This window comes from Heptranchias perlo, chromosome 13 (genome assembly GCF_035084215.1).
Source record: "Heptranchias perlo isolate sHepPer1 chromosome 13, sHepPer1.hap1, whole genome shotgun sequence".
NCBI classification, from domain to species: Eukaryota; Metazoa; Chordata; class Chondrichthyes; order Hexanchiformes; family Hexanchidae; genus Heptranchias; species Heptranchias perlo.
Window position 1 is genome coordinate 39006385 of NC_090337.1, and position 20044 is coordinate 39026428.

The following is a 20044-nucleotide window of genomic DNA, read 5'->3' on the forward strand; positions in this document are numbered from 1 at the left end:
TAGCCCTGCAAATTTTTCCACTTCAAGTATTTATCCAATTCCCTTATGATAGTTATTATTGAATCTGCTTCCTCCACCCTTTCAGGCAGTGCATTCCAGATCATAACAAATTGCTGCGTAAAAATGTTTTTCCTGATGTCGCCTCTGGTTCTTTTGCCAATTACCTTAAATCTGTGTCCTCTGGTTACCAACCCTTCTGCAATTGGAAACCGTTTCTCCTTATTTACTGTATCAAAACTCTTCATGATTTTGAACACCTCTATCAGATCTCCCCCTAACCTTCTCTGGTTAAGTAACAACCCCAGTTTGTCTAGACTTGGGTATGTACACCCCCAGGTCTCTCTGTTCCTGCACCCTCTTTAAAATTATACCATTTTTGCTGATGAAACTTAGCATTCTGCTCGCTGCAGCTTATAAAATGGCCAATTTCATCTGCATTAAAGATATGTTCAGGTTTGAGTTAAAATTTCAGGAATTTTATTACTCATCCAGTTGTCAATGCTTTCTGTGGGAGCATCATTTGACTACCATATGTGAACCTGGACTTGATTGCATGGCAGTTTTTGAAGTGGCTAATGCATAGGATTGGTTCCATATTCATAGGTGAATTCATTCTCCTTTTCCAGCAAGATGAGTTTGGATAGTTCATGAAGATTGGGGTAGAAAAACGTATACCAATTTACCAATGGGGCTGTCATGCCTAGGCTCCTGACTTTGATCTTGGGGGCTTATTTGAATTAAATGGTGGATCTCACTGATCAGGACTCATTTGTGATGGGAATTTGAATTCAACTTATCCAATAATTTGAATTGAGATACAAAATAAGCAATAAATTTTCAATGGAAGGTGTTTGTTGTGCAATTTCAAATTAATGAACCGACAATTGAATGAAAAGACTAATGTTATATGACTTTGGAAGGTTTTACCTTGCTGCTAATACAAATCCAGTTTCAGGTGAGTGCTGCTCTTCCTAGTTTATTTTACCTCACCCTGCACTGCTCTTTCCAGTTCATTTATGTCAGTCTGCACCATGTCACCATTTTTTAAAATCTCACCCTTCACTACTGTTCCCCCATTTATTTTATTTCTCCTGCGTCACTCTCCCAACTCATTTTATTTTGCTCTGAGTCACTCTTCTCGCATATTTTATTTCACTATGTCATCTCCCCTATTTACATTATCTCACCCTGTGTCACTTATTTCCATTTTTAAAAATAATACCCTGTGTCATTCTCCTCCATTTATATTATTTAATCCTGCATAACTTTACCACATTTATTTTATCTCACCCTGTGTCATCTATGTCACTGTCCCCACTTTTGGCTCACCTTGCCATTTGTTGCTGTCCCCCATTATTTTATCTTGCCTAGTGTCACTCTTCCCTGTTTATTTCATCTCACCCTGTTTTCTTTCCCCCATTTAATTTATCTCACACTGTGTCACTCTTTCCCATTTATTTTGTCTCGCCCTACGGGTTTATTTGAAGACACCCTGCAGTGCTCTCCATATGTCTATAGGGCATCAATTGAGAATATTGGGAATTTTCTGCACATGTGTGCAGCTGTTTCAAATTTTGGGTCTGCAGTAGATATTCTTGAGGTTCAGCATCACTGGTCTCACCCATAAGCAGACTTTGTGTCCTTTATAATCAGGAGTTTACCTTCACTACCCAATATTTAGTCATACAATAGTGTGAACTGGGGGTCTTGTACATGCCCCCACATGCATCTCCTATCTTGTGGAAGGAGGACTGATGAATTTTTTTTTATTTGTTCATGGGATGTGGGCGTCGCTGGCGAGGCCAGCATTTATTGCCCATCCCTAATTGCCCTTGAGAAGGTGGTGGTGAGCCACCTTCTTGAACCGCTGCAGTCCGTGTGCTATTAGGAAGGGAGTTCCAGGATTTTGACCCAGCGATGACGAAGGAACGGCGATATATTTCCAAGTCAGGACGGTGTGTGACTTGGAGGGGAACGTGCAGGTGGTGTTGTTCCCATGTGCCTGCTACCTTTGTCCTTCTCGGTGGTAGAGGTCACGCGTTTGGGAGGTGCTGTCGAAGAAGCCTTTGCGAGTTGCTGCAGTGCATCCTGTGGATGGTACACACTGCAGCCACAGTGCGCCGGTGGTGAAGGGAGTGAATGTTCAGGGTGGTGGATGGGGTGCCAATCAAGCGGGCTGCTTTGTCCTGGATGATGTCGAGCTTCTTGAGTGTTGTTGGAGCTGCACTCATCCAGGCAAGTGGAGAGTATTCCATCACACTCCTGACTTGTGCCTTGTAGATGGTGGAAAGACTTTGGGAGCTAGGAGGTGAGTCGCTTGCCGCAGAATACCCAGCCTCTGACCTGCTCTTGTAGCCACAGTATTTATGTGGCTGGTCCAGTTAAGTTTCTGTTCAATGGTGACCCCCAGGATGTTGATAGTGGAGGATTCAGCAATGGTAATGCCGTTGAATGTCAAGGTGAGGTGGTTAGACTCTCTCTTGTTGGAGATGGTCATTGCCTGGCACTTGTCTGGCGCTAATGTTCTAGCGAGAAAAGGTTAATTGTAAATTAAAAGGATGACTTATTTTACATAAAATGCAAATGAACAGAATAACTTTTACAGTCAATTTTAATCTATTACATGACATTCCTCATAGAAAATAGCAAAGCACTTTCAAAAGGCATTTGATAAAGTACCACATAATACACTTGTTAGAAAAATTAAAGCCCATGGGATTAAATGGACAGTGGCAGCATGGATACAAAATTGGCTAGGGGACAGAAAGCAGTGTGGAAAGAGTAGTGGTGAACGGTTATTTTTCAGAATGGTGTTCCCCAGGGGTCAGTATTAGGACCACTGCTCTTTTTGATATATATTAATGACCTGGACTTGGGTATGGAGGGTAAAATTTCAAAGTTTGCAAATTACACAAAACTCAGAAATGTAGTAAACAATGTGGAGGATAGTAACAGACTTCAGGAAGACATAGACAGACTGGTGAAATGGGCAGACACATGGCAGATGAAATTTAACACAGAGAAGTGTGAAGTGATGCATTTTGGTAGGAAGAATGAGGAGCGGCAATATAAACTAAATATTAAAATTTTAAAGGGGGTGCAGGAACAGAGAGACCTGGGGATGTACATACACAAATCTTTGAAGGCGGCAGGACAAGTTAAGAAGGCTGTTAAAAAAGCATGTGGGACCCTGGCCTTTATTAATAGAGGCATATAGTACAAAAGCAAGGAAGTTATGCTAAACCTTTATAAAGCACTGGTTAGACCCCAGCTGGAGTATTGTGTTCAATTCTGGGCATCACACTTTAGGAAGGATGTCAAGGCCTTAGAGAAGATGCAGAAAAGATTTACTAGAATGGTCGCAGGAATGAGGGACTTCAGTTACGTGAAGAGACTGGAGAAACCTGGGTTGTTCTCCTTAGAACAATGAAAGTTGAGGGGAGATTTGATAGAGGTCTTCAAAATCAGGAACGGTTTTGACAGAGTAAATAAAGAGAAACTGTTTCCAGTGGCAGAAGGGTCAGTAACCAGAGAACACAGATTTAAGGTGATCGGCAAAAGGGAAACATTTTTTATGCAGCAAGTTGTAATGATCTGGAATGCACTGCCTGAAAGGGTGGTGGAAGCAGATTCATTAGTAACTTTCAAAAGAGAATTGGACAAATACTTGATGGGAAAAATTTAAAGGGCTCTGGGGAAAGAGCAGGGGAATGGGACTAATTGGATAGCTCTTTCAAAGAGCTGGCACAGACACGATGGACCGAATGGCCTCTTCCTGTGCTGTACCTACTATGATACACTTTATCCCTGTTAGCAGGGTAAATTCACTTTTCTGATTAGAAATTCTCTAACTAGTAGGTGCTAAATTTAAGGAGAGGTTTTTCTCCCACTGTCCATCTTCTACACCCAATTTCTGCCGACTGTCTCCTTCCTGGCTGACGAGGCAGCCATAGGCTTGACTTATGATCTTCCTCCAGTTCTCTGTTCCCAGGAATTGGCACGTTGAGCTGCCAATTAAACGTTCTACAGCCCTCCTAGGTGTGATCTCTTGGCAGCTAATTCACTGAGCACACATAAATGAAGTCATTCTAACATATTGTATACAAATGCTTCCTGAAATGTTTCAATGAACCTCCACTGTTTCAAGTTGATATGGTATGCAGGAAGCATCATTCTGGACAGATGCTTCAGCTGAATCTAATCCCAGAAGCTGTGTATTGTGCATTTAACCTCCTGTAAACTGAACTTAACTTAATAGCATCGCCCTAATATCAATTGATCTGAAATCACTCCTAGGCCAAATCATCAAAAATCCTGAAACGGAACAGCAGCGTAATGTCATCACTACTGACCTACATTTAATTTCATCCCAAGCATTTTAATTGGGCATCTTTGATGCTAGTGACATAATGACAAGAGTGATGTCATGGCACTGGATAGGTTAAATTGCTTTGTTCATTGGGTAGGCTAGGAGTGGGTTCAATGGAGCTGGCAGCAGCTCACAAGACCCACAAAAAAGTAGGTTTCTGCTGCCACTGGAATATTGTAGGTCAAATCTTTCATATTTACAGGAAAACTGCATGCTTCTCACTGACTGCATTTTACTGACAGTAGAAAGGTGAAAGGTTTCATAAGTAAGTAGCAAAGTGCTTCTGAAAATTAGAAGTAGCTTGACTAATGGAAAATCCAATTATCAGTTTCATGTAGTGACCTTTTAAACTACATTGTTGATTCCTTTCTTAAATAAGTACCGTAGAAATAGTATGTGTATCTGTCCATCCGTAGATAGTGAAATGTCACCTTGGACCTGGAGCAGCATTAGCAAATGAAGTTCAACAGATCATTGCTCCTACTCGATTTGTTTTGCAAGTGGAAATAGGATATAAATAAGGTGATTTTATAAAAATCAGACTCTTTGGTAATCGTTAAGCTAGCTTTCTCTCCTCTTCCACTCATGCAGTCAATTATGGCTTGTGATACTAATGTACAAATGCTTAGTACATTCATTTGAAATTCCTCTCTCAGTGATTTAGTGCAGGAATTAACCCATTTGTTTTAAACAGGTTATTTAGTAACTCTGCTAAAAAAGCAGGAAGGAACTGAGCCTGATCCTGTCCTCACTCAGTGTGCATCTCCATCAGGGTTGCAACCAGGAGTGGGACCCTGGCTGATTGTCACCTACCTGGACCTGCAGTGTCAAGGCCAATTCTAGCACTCTCATCGCCACTCCAACTCAGATCTGCTAACTCAGGCAAGAGTGGAATGAAACTTGGAACTTACTAGTCTGGATAGCTCAGTTAAATGCTGAGCCATGGAGCTCTCAGTTTTGGTGAGTTCCTGAATGCTGGAAATGGTGATATCACTATTGTTTACAGTGCAGGAAAGCATAGGATCAAAAATGTGGCTGTTGTTACTCGCAATGAAGTGAAACTACTCTACTACCAGTAGTGCAGCAATGTTATGATGATGATGCCATTTTGCTGACAACCAGCTGTTAAAATGCTTTAAAAAGAAGTAGTTAAGACTGTTTAGTGTCATAATTTTAATGCATTGCAAAAAAAAAAGCCATACTTGCTTCTCCATAATAGACATTAGTACCATTAAATGTCAGACATCCAGGGACTTGCATCTGGCAAAAATTTATATTAATATAAATATTTCCAATTTGTTTATTAAAGGCATTGGCTCAAACAATAAGGGGACATTAATGTGGGATAGCTCTTGTCTCCTACACTGTCTTTCTCCATTGAAGAATGGAGTTGACTGGTTAGAATGATTTTAGGTTTGTAACTTTTTATTTTTCCTTTTCTTTACAAATCTCTTATAACTCAGAGATTGGCATAGTTGGCCAGTTCCAATGCCACTGCTGCATGATGCATAGGAATGGGTTGGTGAAAACTCCCTAAAAGTACTTTTTTTCCTCCTTGTTCTCGCTTGGAGATTCCTAGCTTCCACATACCCGAGTGACTGAATCAGGGTCTCAGCGAAGGATCAAACCTATCACCTATTATTCTGTGCTGCATTGTGTTGATTTACCAATATGGTGCCTGATGGATTAGAACTTTTCTGTTTCAATTAAGTCTGAACATTAACTTTCTTTTTAAATTTCTACTTTAGATTATTTGGTTTATAAGTTAGAAGCACAGGAATCCTTGAACAAAGAAAAGGTGAGTAATTTGTTGCTAAAGGTTTCTTCTTTAGAGCAAAATGCACATGCTTTAAACACTTAATGAAACATTTCAGTACATAACTTTAGTTCTTGTTAATTGAATAACTTTTTCATGGCATTATTTAAATGCATGTACCAACTTGCTTATGTTTAGTTTGTTGAACCTAATACAAGCTGAAATGTCTGAGATTGTTTTTTGCCATATTATGGTAAGGCACATTGTATTTGTTTTACCTATATTATCTGCATAGAATATTTTCTTATAATTTGCAATTGGAGAAAAATGGTATTAGTGTAATACCAGTTACGAGCATACGAAAATGACGGACAGGAAAAGACCTACTGGTTCATCTAACTTGTCCCACACAGTTGTGATGCCTTATGTGTCACAATACATGCACGCCCCACTGCACCCGGAGCCATACAATCTCCTGGAAGAGGCGAAAAAAACAGATTAGAATCCCAGGCCAATTAGGTGGTAGTGGGGGAGTGGGACTGGAAAATTCCTCTCTGGCCACCTTAGACGATCAAAACTAGTCCAGGAGATGATATTGGTCCTGGTTTATATTATAGGATACCTAGCTTTTGTACAAGGTGATCTTCACCCCAGCCAGAAACAGGTCCAGCTCTCACCTGAGGCAATCAGCATTCACTGCACAAGCTGGCAAGCTATTCCACAGGTCCACTTTTCTCTGGGAAAAGAAGAACTACCTAACATCCAACCTAGTTCTGCCCTTACATAACTTTTAAGCAAGAGCCCTGGCCCTCCCTAATCTATTCAGTTGAAATAATTGGTCTACATAAACACAATCCAATCACTTCATTATTGTAAAAACCTCAAACAAATCACATTCAAGTCTGTGCTTCTGTAAAAGATATAGAATCAAGCTTGTTGAGCCTATTTGGGTAACTAAGGTGTTTCAAACTGGGAATTAATCTTGTGGCCATCAGTTCCATGATGCCTCCTGACTTTCCCAGGTGTTGATCCCATCCCCTTTCACTTATGTTGTGCTATATCAGTTGTTGTTACTGTGTTTGCTGGCTAACAAATCAAAAATAGTGCTATTTGATATTTTCACATGAATCAACAGAATAATGTTTAGCAGTGAGTCAACGAGTTTCCATCAGCGATTCTGTTTTGATGTTCATAAGTCAGCTGAACTTCACTCTTCAGTTTATCATGTCTGTGGAATCACTTCTCTCTGCCAGACACCTATTGCCCCAACTGCATTTGGGGAGTGGCATTTATTTCCAGTTGATAATTAGTTTGTAATCTATATTGCGAATGCATGGCATTGAGACAGTTTTTAAAAAGTGACTTTAAATTACTGTATTAAAATGTGATGTGCAGCATAATTTTCAGAAAAGATAATTACAGCCAAAGTTATGACATGTAAAGCACTGAAACCGTCTACATTTGTAGTTTGTTCAAATCTTCCAATAATGATTTGAATAATAAAAGGTACAGTCCAAGCACAACAAAGCTTCATTTATGGGAATTCTAACACATAGGAATTTAAAATTCTTTGCTAATGAAATTATCCAAAACTAACTGGCGAATGCTGTATGACAATTAAAGAAATTACTGACACTCTTCGGAGTAGCCTTCTAAATTTACAGAACCAATGCTTCATGTTCTGATCTGCATTTCGCTTTCAACTTGCCTGTATAATAACTTGTTACAGTGTGTCTTTTCATGTCAGTGTAGCAAATTGTTTTACCTGGATTCAGTTTCCTGTCAGATTAGTTGCCCTGGGTTCCAATGATCTATAGTAACCTGAAGAAATTCACATCACTCTTGTCATTGTTGAAGGCCAAAGGCTACCACTGCATTGATAACTACCTGAATTTGACACCCTATTAATAAAAATAAGCCTACCTTTGACTATTTTCCTGCCACTTTCCTTTGATTTTGGTCTTTTGTTCTGTTTTCTGTTGTAATGTCATTACGAATATGCTTTAAAATGCCAACAAAGTGACAAAGCGGGCTTCTCCTTATTAATTTCTGTTTTGCAGCAAGATTCCAGTAACCGATACAGTGCACTTAGCGTACAACACAAAATGCTGAAGGTAGGTGCACTGACTTTTTATGACAAAAATTGGATATACAGTATTCTTGAGCAATTGTTATCAAATCACTTTACTTTTGCCAGTGAAGGGTTATTAAATAAGAGTATATTAAAGGCATAATTGCCTATGTTCAAGGTAAATTTGCTACCTTAAATAGGTACTGCTGCGTTTCATGTACAGAGCATTTAAGACGACCTTTTGTGTACTTGTAGTTTCATTCTGAATTTGAACTAACTATTCAACACTACAAATAGGAATTTTCTGAATTAGTCTTTTAAATACCCTATAATGTATGGAACCTGTATCAGTGGCTACTATTACGAATAAACAAAACATTTATATGGTCAACACCACAAATTCAATAGTTAGCATGTTAAATGTTAATAATGGGAGAGTAGGTTTCTTGGAAAGGAAACAAAGGAACCCTTTTACGTTCTTCCTCTTGAACATTATGACTCATACCCCGTATGGTAATTGTATTATTTTGTAATATGTCAGCTTTCTAGCTCTGAGTATAATAATTTTGATGAGGGAGAAAGGTAGGACAATTAAAGCCTGAGCTCCCTGGGTGACAAAGGAGATAAATGGTAAGATGAAGCAGAAAAAAGGGGCATATGACAGGTGTCAGGTTGATAATATAAGATAATATAAGGCTGAATATAGAAAGTTCAGAGGGGAAGTGAAAAAGGAAATAAGAGGGGCAAAGAGAGAGTTTGAGAATAGACTGGCAGCAAACATAAAAGGGAATCCAAAAGTCTTCTATAGGCATGTAAACAGTAAACGGGTAGTAAGAGGAGGGGTGGGGCCTATCCAGGACCAAAAAGGAGATCTACTCATGGAGGCAGAAGGCATGGCCAATGAGTACTTTGCATCTGTCTTTACCAAGGGAGAAGATGCTGCCAGAGTCTCAGTAAAGGAAGATGTGGTTGAGATACTGTATGGGCTAATAATTGATAAAGAGGAGGTACTAGAACTTTAAAAGTAGATAAAGTAGATAAGTCACCCGGTCTGGATGGGATGCATCCTAGGTTGCTGAGAGAAGTAAGGATGGAAATTGCGGAGGTATAGCCATAATCTTCCAAACATCCTTAGTTTGGTGGTGGAGGACTGGAGAATTGCAAATGTTACACCCTTGTTCAAAAAAGGGTGTACAGATAAACCCAGCAACTACAGGCCAGTCAGTTTAACCTCAGTGGTGGGGAAACTTTTAGAAACGATAATCCGGGTCAGAATTAGCAGTCATTTGGACAAGTGTGGATTGATTAGGGAAAGCCAGCATGGATTTGTTAAAGGCAAATCGTGTTTAACTAATTGATAGAGTTTTTGATGAGGTAACAGGGAGGGTCATTGAGGGCAATGCAGTTGATGTGATGTATACGGACTTTCAAAAGGCGTTTGATAAAGAGCCACATAATAGGCTTGTCATCAAGATTGAAGCCCATGGAATAAAGCATGGATACAAAATGGCTAAGTGACAGAAAGCAGAGAGTAGTGGTGAACGGTTGTTTTTTTTGGATTGGAGGGAGGTGTACAGTGATGTTCCCGAGGGGTCGGTACAAGGACCATTGCTTTTCTTGATCTATATTAATGACTTGGACTTGAATGTACAGGGCACAATTTCCAAATTTGCAAATGACACAAAACTAGGAAGTGTAGTGAACAGTGAGGAGAATAGTGATAGACTTCAAGAGGCCATAGACAGGCTGGTGGAATGGGGGGACATGTGACAGATGAAATTTAAAGCAGAAAAATGTGAAGTGATACATTTAGGTAGGAAGAACGAGGAGAGGCAATATAAACTAGAGGGCACAACTCTAAAAGGAGTACAGGAACAGAGAGATCTGGGGGTATATGTGCACAAATTGTTGAAAGTGGCAGGGCAGGTTGAGAAAGTGGTTAAAAAAGCATACAGGATCCTGGGCTTTATAAATAGAGGCATAAAGTACAAAAGCAAGAAGTCATAATGAACGTTTATTAAACACTGGTTCGACCACAACTGGTGTATTGTGTCCAGTTCTGGGCACCGCACTTTAGGAAAGATGTGAAGGCCTTAGAGAGAGTGCAGAAAAGATTTACTAGAATGATTCCAGGGATGAGGGACTTTATTTATGTGGATAGACTGGAGAAGCTGGTGTTCTCCTTGGAACAGAGAAGGTTGAGAGGAGATTTGATACAGGTATTTAAAACGTGAAGGGTCTGGACAGAATAGATAGAGAGAAACTGTTCCCATTAGCGAAAGGGTCAAGAACCAGAGGACATAGATTTAAAGCGATTGGCAAAAGAACCAAAGGTTACATGAGGAAAAACTTTTTTACGCAGCGAATGGTTAGGATCTGGAATGCACTGCCAGGGGGTGATGGTGGAGGCAATTTCAATCATGGCTTTCAAAAGGGAACTGGATAAGTACTTGAAAGGAAAAGAATTGCAGGGCTACAGGGATAAGATGGGGGAGTGGGACTAGCTGGATTACTATTGCATAGAGCCGGCACGGACTCGATGGGCTGAATGGCCTCCTTCCATGCTGTAACCTTTCTATGATTCTATGATATAACACACACAGATTTACAATGAAAAATGGGCCTGAAACCATAATGTGCAAGAAATATTTCCCAACAGTAGCAAATGAAGGAACTTTGTACATTGGTCCCTGTTTGTAGTAAGCTTCTATTTTATACTGAAAAAATTCTAGTTTGTCACTTCATGTACTATGTGACTCAGGGGTATAGTGACTCAGACGGTAGCATAGTGGTTATGTTAGTGGACTAGTAATCTAGAGTCATGAGTTCAAATCCTGCTATGGCAGCTGGGGAACTTAAATTCAATTAATTAATATAAAAATCTAGAATTTAAAAAAACTAGTATCAGTAATGATTGTCGTAAAAACCCATCTGGTTCACTAATGCACTTTAGGGAAGGAAACCTGCTGTCCTTAACTGGTCTGGCCTATATGTGACTCCAGACCCACAGCAATGTGGTTGATTCTTAATTGCCCTCTGAAATGGCCTAGCAAGCCACTACAGTTGTACAATCTCGCTTAAAAAAAAGTTATAATAAGAATAAAACCGGACGGACCACTAGGCACCGGACATGACAAAGACAAACCAAGCCCAGTCGACCCTGCAAAGTCCTCCTCATTAACAGCTGGGGACTTGTGTCAAAATTGGGAGAGCTGTACCACAGACATAGCCATGCTCACAGAATCATACCTTCCAGCCACGTCCAAGACTCTTCCATTACCATCCCTGGGTATGTCCTGTCCCACCGGCAGGACAGACCGACCAGAGGTGGCGGTACAGTGATATGACTGACATTCAGGAGGGAGTAGCTGAGGGAGTCCTCAACATTGACTCCAGATCTTATGGCATCAGGCCAAACATGGGCAAGGAAGTCTCCTGCCGATTACCACCTACCATCCTCCCTTAGCTGATGAATCAGTCCTCCTCCATGTTGAGAAGCACTGAGGGTAGCAAAGACACAGAATGTACTCTGGGTGGGGGACTTCAATGTCCATCACCAAGAGCAGCTCGGTAGCACCACTACTGACCGAGCTGGCCGAGTCCTGAAGGACATAGCTGCCAGACTGAGCCTGCGGCAGGTGGTGAGCGAACCAACACGAGGGAAAAACCTACTTGACCTCGTCCTCACCAATCTACCTGTCGCAGATGCATCTGTCCATGACAGTATTAGTAGGAGTAACCACCGCACAGTCCTTCGTGGAGACGAAGTCCTGTCTTCGCACTGAGGACACCATCCAACGTGTTGTGTGGCACTATTTCCGTGCTAAATGGGATAGATTCAGAACAGATCTAGCAGCTCAAAACTGGGCATCCATGAGGCGCTGTGGGCAATTAGTAGCAGCAGAATTGTTTTCCAGCACAATCTGTAACCTCATGGCCCGGCATATTCCTCACTCTACCATTACCAACAAGCCAGGGGATCAACCCTGGTTCAATGAGGAGTGTAGAAGAGCATGCCAGGAGCAGCACCAGGCATACCTCAAAATGAGGCGCCAACCTGGTGAAGCTAAAACTCAGGACGACATGCATGCTAAACAGCGGAAGCAACATGCTATAGACAGAGCTAAGCGATTCCACAACCAACGGATCAGATCAAAGCTCTGCAGTCCTGCCACATCCAGTCGTGAATGGTGGTAGACAATGAAACAACTAACAGGAGGAGGAGGCCCCGTAAACATCCCCATCCTCAATGATGGCGGAGTCCAGCACGTGAGTGCAAAAGACAAGACTGAAGCGTTTGCAGCCAGAAGTGCCGAGTGGATGATCCATCTCGGCCTCGTCCCGATATCCCCAGCATCACAGAAGCCAGTCTTCAGCCAATTCGATTCACTCCACATGAAATCAAGAAACGGCTGAGTGCACTGGATACAGCAAAGGGTATGGGCCCCGACAAGTGCTGAAGAATTGTGCTCCAGAACTAGCCGCGCCTCTAGCCAAACTGTTCCAGTACAGCTACAACACTGGCATCTACCCGACAAGGTGGATAATTGCCCAGGTATGTCCTGTCCACAAAAAGCAGGACAAATCCAATCCGGCCAATTACCACCCCATCAGTCTACTCTCAATCATCAGCAAAGTGATGGAAGGTGTTGTCGACAGTGCTATCAAGTGGCACTTACTCACCAATAACCTGTTCACCGATGCTCAGTTTGGGTTCCGCCAGGACCACTCGGCTCCAGACCTCATTACAGCCTTGGTCCAAACATGGACAAAAGAGCTGAATTCCAGAGGTGAGATGAGAGTGATTGCCCTTGACATCAAGGCAGCATTTGACCGAGTGTGGCACCAAGGAGCCCCAGTAAAATTGAAGTCAATGGGAATCAGGAGGAAAACTCTCCAGTGGCTGGAGTCAAACCTAGCACAAAGGAAGATTAATGTAAGGAATCTTACAACACCAGGTTATAGTCCAACTGTTGGACTATAACCTGGTGTTGTAAGATTCCTTACATTTGTCCACCCCAGTCCATCACCGGCATCTCCACATCACAAAAGAAGATGGTAGTGGTTGTTGGAGGCCAATCATCTCAGCCCCAGGACATTGCTGCAGGAGTTCCTCAGCGCAGTGTCCTAGGCCCAACCATCTTCAGCTGCTTCATCAATGACCTTCCCTCCATCATAAGGTCAGAAATGGGGATGTTCGCTGATGATTGCACAGTGTTCAGTTCCATTCGCAACCCCTCAGATAATGAAGCAGTCCGTGCCCGCATGCAGCAAGACCTGGACAACATCCAGTCTTGGGCTGATAAGTGGCAAGTAACATTCGCGCCAGACAAGTGCCAGGCAATGACCATCTCCAACAAGAGAGAGTCTAACCACCTCCCCTTGACATTCAACGGCATTACCATCGCCAAATCCCCTACCATCAACATCCTGGGGGTCACCATTGACCAGAAACTTAACTGGACCAGCCATATAAATACTGTGGCTATAAGAGCAGGTCTGCAGCGAGTGACTCACCTCCTGACTCCCCAAAGTCTTTCCACCATCTACAAGGCACAAGTCAGGACTGTGATGGAATACTCTCCACTTGCCTGGATGAGTGCAGCTCCAACAACACTCAAGAAGCTCTTCACCATCCAAGATAAAGCAGCCCGCTTGATTGGCACCCCATCCACCACCCTAAACATTCACTCCCTTCACCACCGGCGCACTATGGCTGCAGTGTGTACCATCCACAGGATGCACTGCAGCAACTCGCCAAGGTTTCTTCGACAGCACCTCCCAAACCCGCGACCTCTACCACCTAGAAGGACAAGGGCAGCAGGCACATGGGAACAACACCACCTGCACATTCCCCTCCAAGTCACTCACCATCCTGACTTGGAAATATATCGCTGTTCCTTCATCGTCGCTGGGTCAGAATCCTGGAACTCCCTTCCTAACAGCACTGTGGGAGAACCGTCACCACACGGACTGCAGCGGTTCAAGAAAGCGGCTCACCACCACCTTCTCAAGGGCAATTAGGGATGGGCAATAAATGCTGGCCTCGCCATTGACGCCCACATCCCATGAACGAAAAAAAAATAATGTGGTCGCTACCTGTCTGGTTTAAATCTGAACACTTATTATTTTGCCTTTTTCTAACAGAATAATATGTCTCTCAGATCAATAGAAAGTTTGGAGTTGATCTGTTTACTTGAGCAGTTCAAAGTTTTCTTTTCCGTTTAGTTACTGAAAATGATTCATGCCTGGGTCAGTCTGTTTTGCAAAATATTCACTATCTCAGGTCTGAAAATGATGAGAAGGCAGCAGATTTTTTGGATTAGATCATCTTTAAATCGGTACCTACTATTCAGATATTTGAAGTTCAGCTGATTTTACTATAAATAAAGATGAGTTTTCAGCTGGCTCCATTTTTTAGATTAATGTTCAATGAAAGATTTGCACTATACTTATTCCTTCTAAAGAGCAGTTTCCCATGTTATTTATACTTGTTACTTTGGTTTAATTAGATACATGTGGATGGGTTTATAGACACGCTTCCTGAAATGTTTTATTTCTGCAACCTTCATTGAAATTATGGTTGTATACAATGCATTAATGTTATTTTTATTTTTTGGATTGACATCTCCTTGCCTAAGCTCAGAAGACAGAATAATGAGATTTCACTCATACTGATGCTGCCATTTTAGTTCCAAGTTACTACATCGTAGCTGTTGCCTTGCTGCTGAAAGTTAAAGGAGTGATTTTAACCCCCAACCTCCCGGTGGAAACCGGGTAGTCAGTTAAAATCAGGCAGGTGGCTTACCTGCTGACGTCCTGCACGGATCCTGCCATGCTCAATTTGAACCTGCTCTTCTGAGCAGGCAGCAAGGACACCCGCCTGAAGTCAGCAGGGCCCTTCTTTAAATATGCAGCTCAGGATCCGATGAAATTATCAGGCCCCGACTGCAATTTTAACTGATGCCTGAGTAGAGAAGCCGTTGTGGCTTTCCTTTCACGTGAAGATAGTGGGAAGAGGATCTGGGACCAGAAGAGACCATTTAAGGTAAGTTTTTTTTTTACTTTCCTTGTGGGGTCAGGAGGAGTAGGAGCACTCCTCCGGGTTCCACAAGGAAAGTTTAGGCCACTCCAGCCCTAGGCTCCCTTGCATTCACTCCTGTGAGGCCCTCCCGAAACCCCCTCCCGTCGACTTACTTTCTGAATAGCGAGCCTCTCTTTGGGCCTCCTGCTGCCCGAAGTTCTGCTCCTGCCTGCGGCCACCTGTCACTTTTTGACCATTTCAGGCAGGCAGCTGACCAGGGTAATTACTCGGGAGTCACGCTGCTGAGGTTGGGGGGGTTTTAGCGCTCGCCTCGCCTTGCCCCCATGCTCACCTGAGTCCTGCTCCAGGTTAAAATAGGGGCTTTGTTGTTTGCATAGCCTTTGACAAGAAGTCTTGGAGGAGATGACTGCAGAATCTGTAGAGAACGTTTCCTGGAATTAACCATTTCTTCTGAAGAACTTACTTAGAAACTACAAGTTGGTTAGTTCTCCATTGGGAGTCCCTTATGTAGTTCTGGTCCTCTAATCATATGAGAGATGTTATTGCCCTTGTAAGGATACAATCAAGATGATTCTGGGTGTCAGGAATCTAAGTTAGGAAGGAAGGTTAAGGAAGTTGGGCTTGTCTTCCTTGGAAAAGGGGACATTTCTAAGCAACTTAAGAAGTTTTGAAGATTATGAAAAACATTAACACAATTGATCTAAACAAATTGATCAATGTGCTAGGGGAGTTTAAAGATTAGGGGACACAAATTGGAAGTTATTGTCTATTTTAAAAAAATTATTCTCAGGACGTTGGCACTGCTGGTAAGACTGCATTTACTGCCATCAGTAGTTGCTCTGAGAAGGTATTGGTGGGTCTTCTCTTTGAACCACTGCAGTCCTTATGGTGATGGTGTTCCCACAACACTGTTGACTAGGGAATTCAGAATTTTGATGGTGTTAAGTGGGGAATTTCAGGATTTTGATCCACTGATGATAAAGGAATGGTGATGTATGTCCAAGTCAGAATAGTGCTAGAGGAAGATAGGAGAATTTTTGTTATGCAGTGAGTTGTTATGATCTGGAATGCACTGCTTGAAAGGATAGTGGAAGCTGATTCAACAGTAACTTTTAAAAAGGAATTGGATATGTACTTGAAAAGGAAAAATTGACAGGGCTATGGGGAAAGAGCGGGGGAGTGGGACTAATTGGATAACTCTTACAAAGAGCCAGCACAGGCACGATGGGCCAAATGGCCCCCTTCTGTGCTGTATGATTCTACTTGGAAGGGAACTTGGAGGTGAAGGTATTCCCATGGTATTGCTTCTTGAGGTACCTCAATTATCTATCTATGACTCCTTTCATAATTGTGTAAAACTACCTAAATCACCAGGGAGGCTTTGTTTATTCTAGTTTTATTTTGAAAGATCTCCAACTGTACTGCAGCCTTGTGCAGAAAAGCTTCTTACATCCCACATCACTGATACATTTTTTTCCATTAGCTCAGAGCTATCCTACAAAGCTGTTGTCTTGGCTAGCTGCTTGTTGGGAGGATTCCTATCGTTCTTGAAGGCTTGCTACAACAAGAATTTATTTAGTTGTGCAAGGCCATTTAGGATGTCCATTTCCAAACATTTTCAGCTTTGCCAGACACATTAGAGCTTATTTTTATCCTTTATTTAATTTTAGTTTCAGTAATTTCCTCATTATCTACATGACAAGACTGACTGCACTTCAAAAGTAATCCATTGGCTTTGAAGTGCTTTCCGACATCCTGAGGACACACAAGGCACTGTATAAATTCTTTATTACATTGCAGACCCCTTTTTCTTTCAATCAGATTTCCCCCTTTTAGCCTCTAGTTTTATAAAAACTGAGAGCATGGTTTGAGACCTAGCTATTTCTTGTCTGTTATTTTGATGGGAATAGACAGCTAGTAAACCTCATTGCCTCTCAACTGAGCACATTATGTGTTTTTCAATATTTAATTGGTTTTTTAAATCACCATTTTTGTGTACAGTGTATCCTAAGGCATTGATGCACAATAGGATGTCTGCAGGCCACCCACCCGACATGATGCCGCAAATATATTCGCTAAACCATTGCTACGTATTCTGCACTCTAAACTTCAGATTGGTAAGTGTGAAGTTTAAAGGCTATGCCATTTTAAAGACTAACAAGATACCACATTTAAGACTTGAGGAAGAGATTGCTTCAAAGACTGATCCAACTCCAGGGATTCGATCCATATTATTTCTTTGAAATTTCAAGATACTCAGTACCATCACCAAATGTAACCCATTCTTTCCCAGAACATGAAACCATGGAACTCCTTACCTTCCTCAGTCTTTCCTTCATCCGATAAACTTTTAAAACCCACGCTAGGTTTACCTAATTATTACTTCTTGATTTCCCATTCTCTCCCATGCTTTTCAATCTTGGTGGTGCCCTGCACTATGGCACCTACATTTCTCAATAATCTATCAATATCTTTTTAAAGTCTTGTATCTGAACACAATTTTTGTTTGCACAGCTTGACTTTCTGTTATATTTTGTCACATTTGGGTGTCAACTTTTTCCCATTATTGATTTGTGTATCCACATTTATTATGGATGATCTCATCATTTTAATTGTTCAATCTGGACACCGGGGTGGGGGGTGTGGTGAGGGGGTTAAATTTGATAACCCCCAAAACCGGTCGTGGTGCGCAATTAACCCGTGCCCGGTAGTTGAAATGCAGGCAGCACATGAGATTCGTACTGCCTGATAATCTCCATGATTTGTATGTGCAGCTCGTGCTACCTGCTCTGTTGAGTGGCTGCACGCACCAGCAGGGGGCCCGATATCCGGTGTGGCCAGCACTACTTAAAGGCAGCCTGCAGCTCTTAAAGGGGAGGTGCACTGTCAATTCAACCGGTGGTGGAAGAAAAATCTAATGGCTGGACCTGCGAGTTAGCAAGCACCAAGGTTCTCGGATAATACACTAGACATCAGCTGTGGAGGCAGTGGAAGGAAGTGGCGCTGGAAGTGAATGCCAGGAGAATTGCACCACACTCGTCGATGCAGTGCAGGAAAAAATTCAATGATTTAACACAAATGGTCAAGGTGAGTGAATTCAAGTGTCGAATGGCACATCCTACCAACTGCACCACTGCTCCATGCACGACACCCCTCCGTCAACCACCCCATCAACAAATGCTTTCCAACCGCAAGCAACGTTGCACTTCAGATGCTGCATCTCACCCTCACGTAGTACCACTCTTGCAAGCCACACACCCACAGCTCACAGGTCACACACACTGGCATGTAGTCAACCATGACAACCACATCACCCAAACACCTTGCAGGGCAATCACTGACACACTTCCCTCGGTCTTGCAGGAGAAGGTGGCGCTTAACAGCTGGCAGCAGCAAAGTCCTTGGGGAGGACAAGTATGCCTACATATCCTCATCGCCATGGAGGAGACAGAGCTGGGGATCATTGAGCGGGCCGTCGCTGCAGCCATGGCCACTGGCATCGCTGGAGGTATCGATGTTGAGGGTCTCTGCATACCTAGTCCTCCTTCTCGTTTCCCACATCTTCTTCATCCCACAGTCTTTTCTGACTCACTTGCTGCAGATCATCTCAGCACGCACGTCTTACTTTCTCCACCCTCGCTCCACAACTCAACCTGTCTCCCTTTGTCATTGCCGATACGCAAGAACTGGAGCCGGCACCTTCTGAGGTGGAGGAGGAGGAAGACAGTGATAATGAAGCCACACCATCACTTGATCTGACACTCGCATCCAGCAGCTCAGTTACTGACACTGCGTGTAGTGTAGAGACTAGGATAGAGGAGGGATCTGCAAGTGGTGAGACACCGGGTAAAGTGTGCAGGAGCCGGGGTGGGAGAAGCTCGCCGGAGGGTGAGGTCGCACACTAGTTCTGCTACAGAGGAGTCAGATGATGACTTCGATGGACCAGGCTATAGAAGATGGCTGATGGGCGTACACAGCCAAATGCTTAGCACACTGGAAAGCCTGCCAGAAAGCCCATGTGCAATGTCACGGGGCATGGAGGAGTCCACCTCGAACTTGGCACAGGGCTTTGCGCAGAGCTTGGAGCTCATTGTTGCACACATGGAACGGGTGGTCACCTCCATCAGCATACCTGTGGAATTCACCATGATACAGCATCTGATGATCAAAGTCACAGCTTCCATTGCAGCACAAACATCTGCGATCCGAGGTCTGACTGCTGCATTTGGAGCTCAGACTGCTGCCTTGGAAGCTCAGAATGCTGCTATCGTGGCTCTGGGTACCACTGTGGAACAGGGCTTCCGGGGCATCACAGCAGTCCAGCAATCTGTTCTCCAGCAGATCACCAGGATTGCTGAGGCGCCGCCCCGTGCAAGTGGCAATGGTGCCATGGCAGTCGAAACTGCTGCCCTTTCTCAGGATGACAGCATTCCTGCTCCCACCCCTGCCACTCTGCCAGTGCCCTTGCAGTTGCCTGTCAGCCAGCCAGGCCAGACTGCTGCAGCCCATGCCAAGATGGTGCAGTCTGAAGCCGGGCCCTCCCGTCCCAGAGCTGCTTGAGGTCATCCTCCACGGCCATCTACACGATCCTCAATTGAAGGTCAGCAGCCTTCCACCGCCCACGCTCCAGCCAGTGGGGATGCACCTCGTAGGAGCACTAGGAAAGGAAAAGTCACACTATCGACAGGGACTAAGGGAATGCACAAGGGTGAATAGTGTAATGTTGTCTACATGATTTCATGTGTTAGTTTATAAATTTGTATTTGAAGTTGCAGTTGGTGGTGGTTTTAATTTATGTGATGA

The 20044-nt window shown here is 43.0% G+C and overlaps 1 protein-coding gene across 3 annotated transcripts in view; it reads left to right on the forward strand.

Annotated features, from left to right (window-relative positions):
* The window catches only part of golim4a (golgi integral membrane protein 4a), a 106077-nt gene that overhangs the window by 27411 nt on the left and 58622 nt on the right, over window positions 1-20044 (forward strand). For all 3 annotated transcript variants that reach the window (XM_067995353.1, XM_067995355.1, XM_067995354.1), the window contains exons 3-4: window positions 6118-6167; window positions 8186-8239. In XM_067995353.1, coding sequence (XP_067851454.1) covers window positions 6118-6167; window positions 8186-8239 — 104 coding nt within the window. The remainder of the gene's footprint in view (window positions 1-6117; window positions 6168-8185; window positions 8240-20044) is intronic.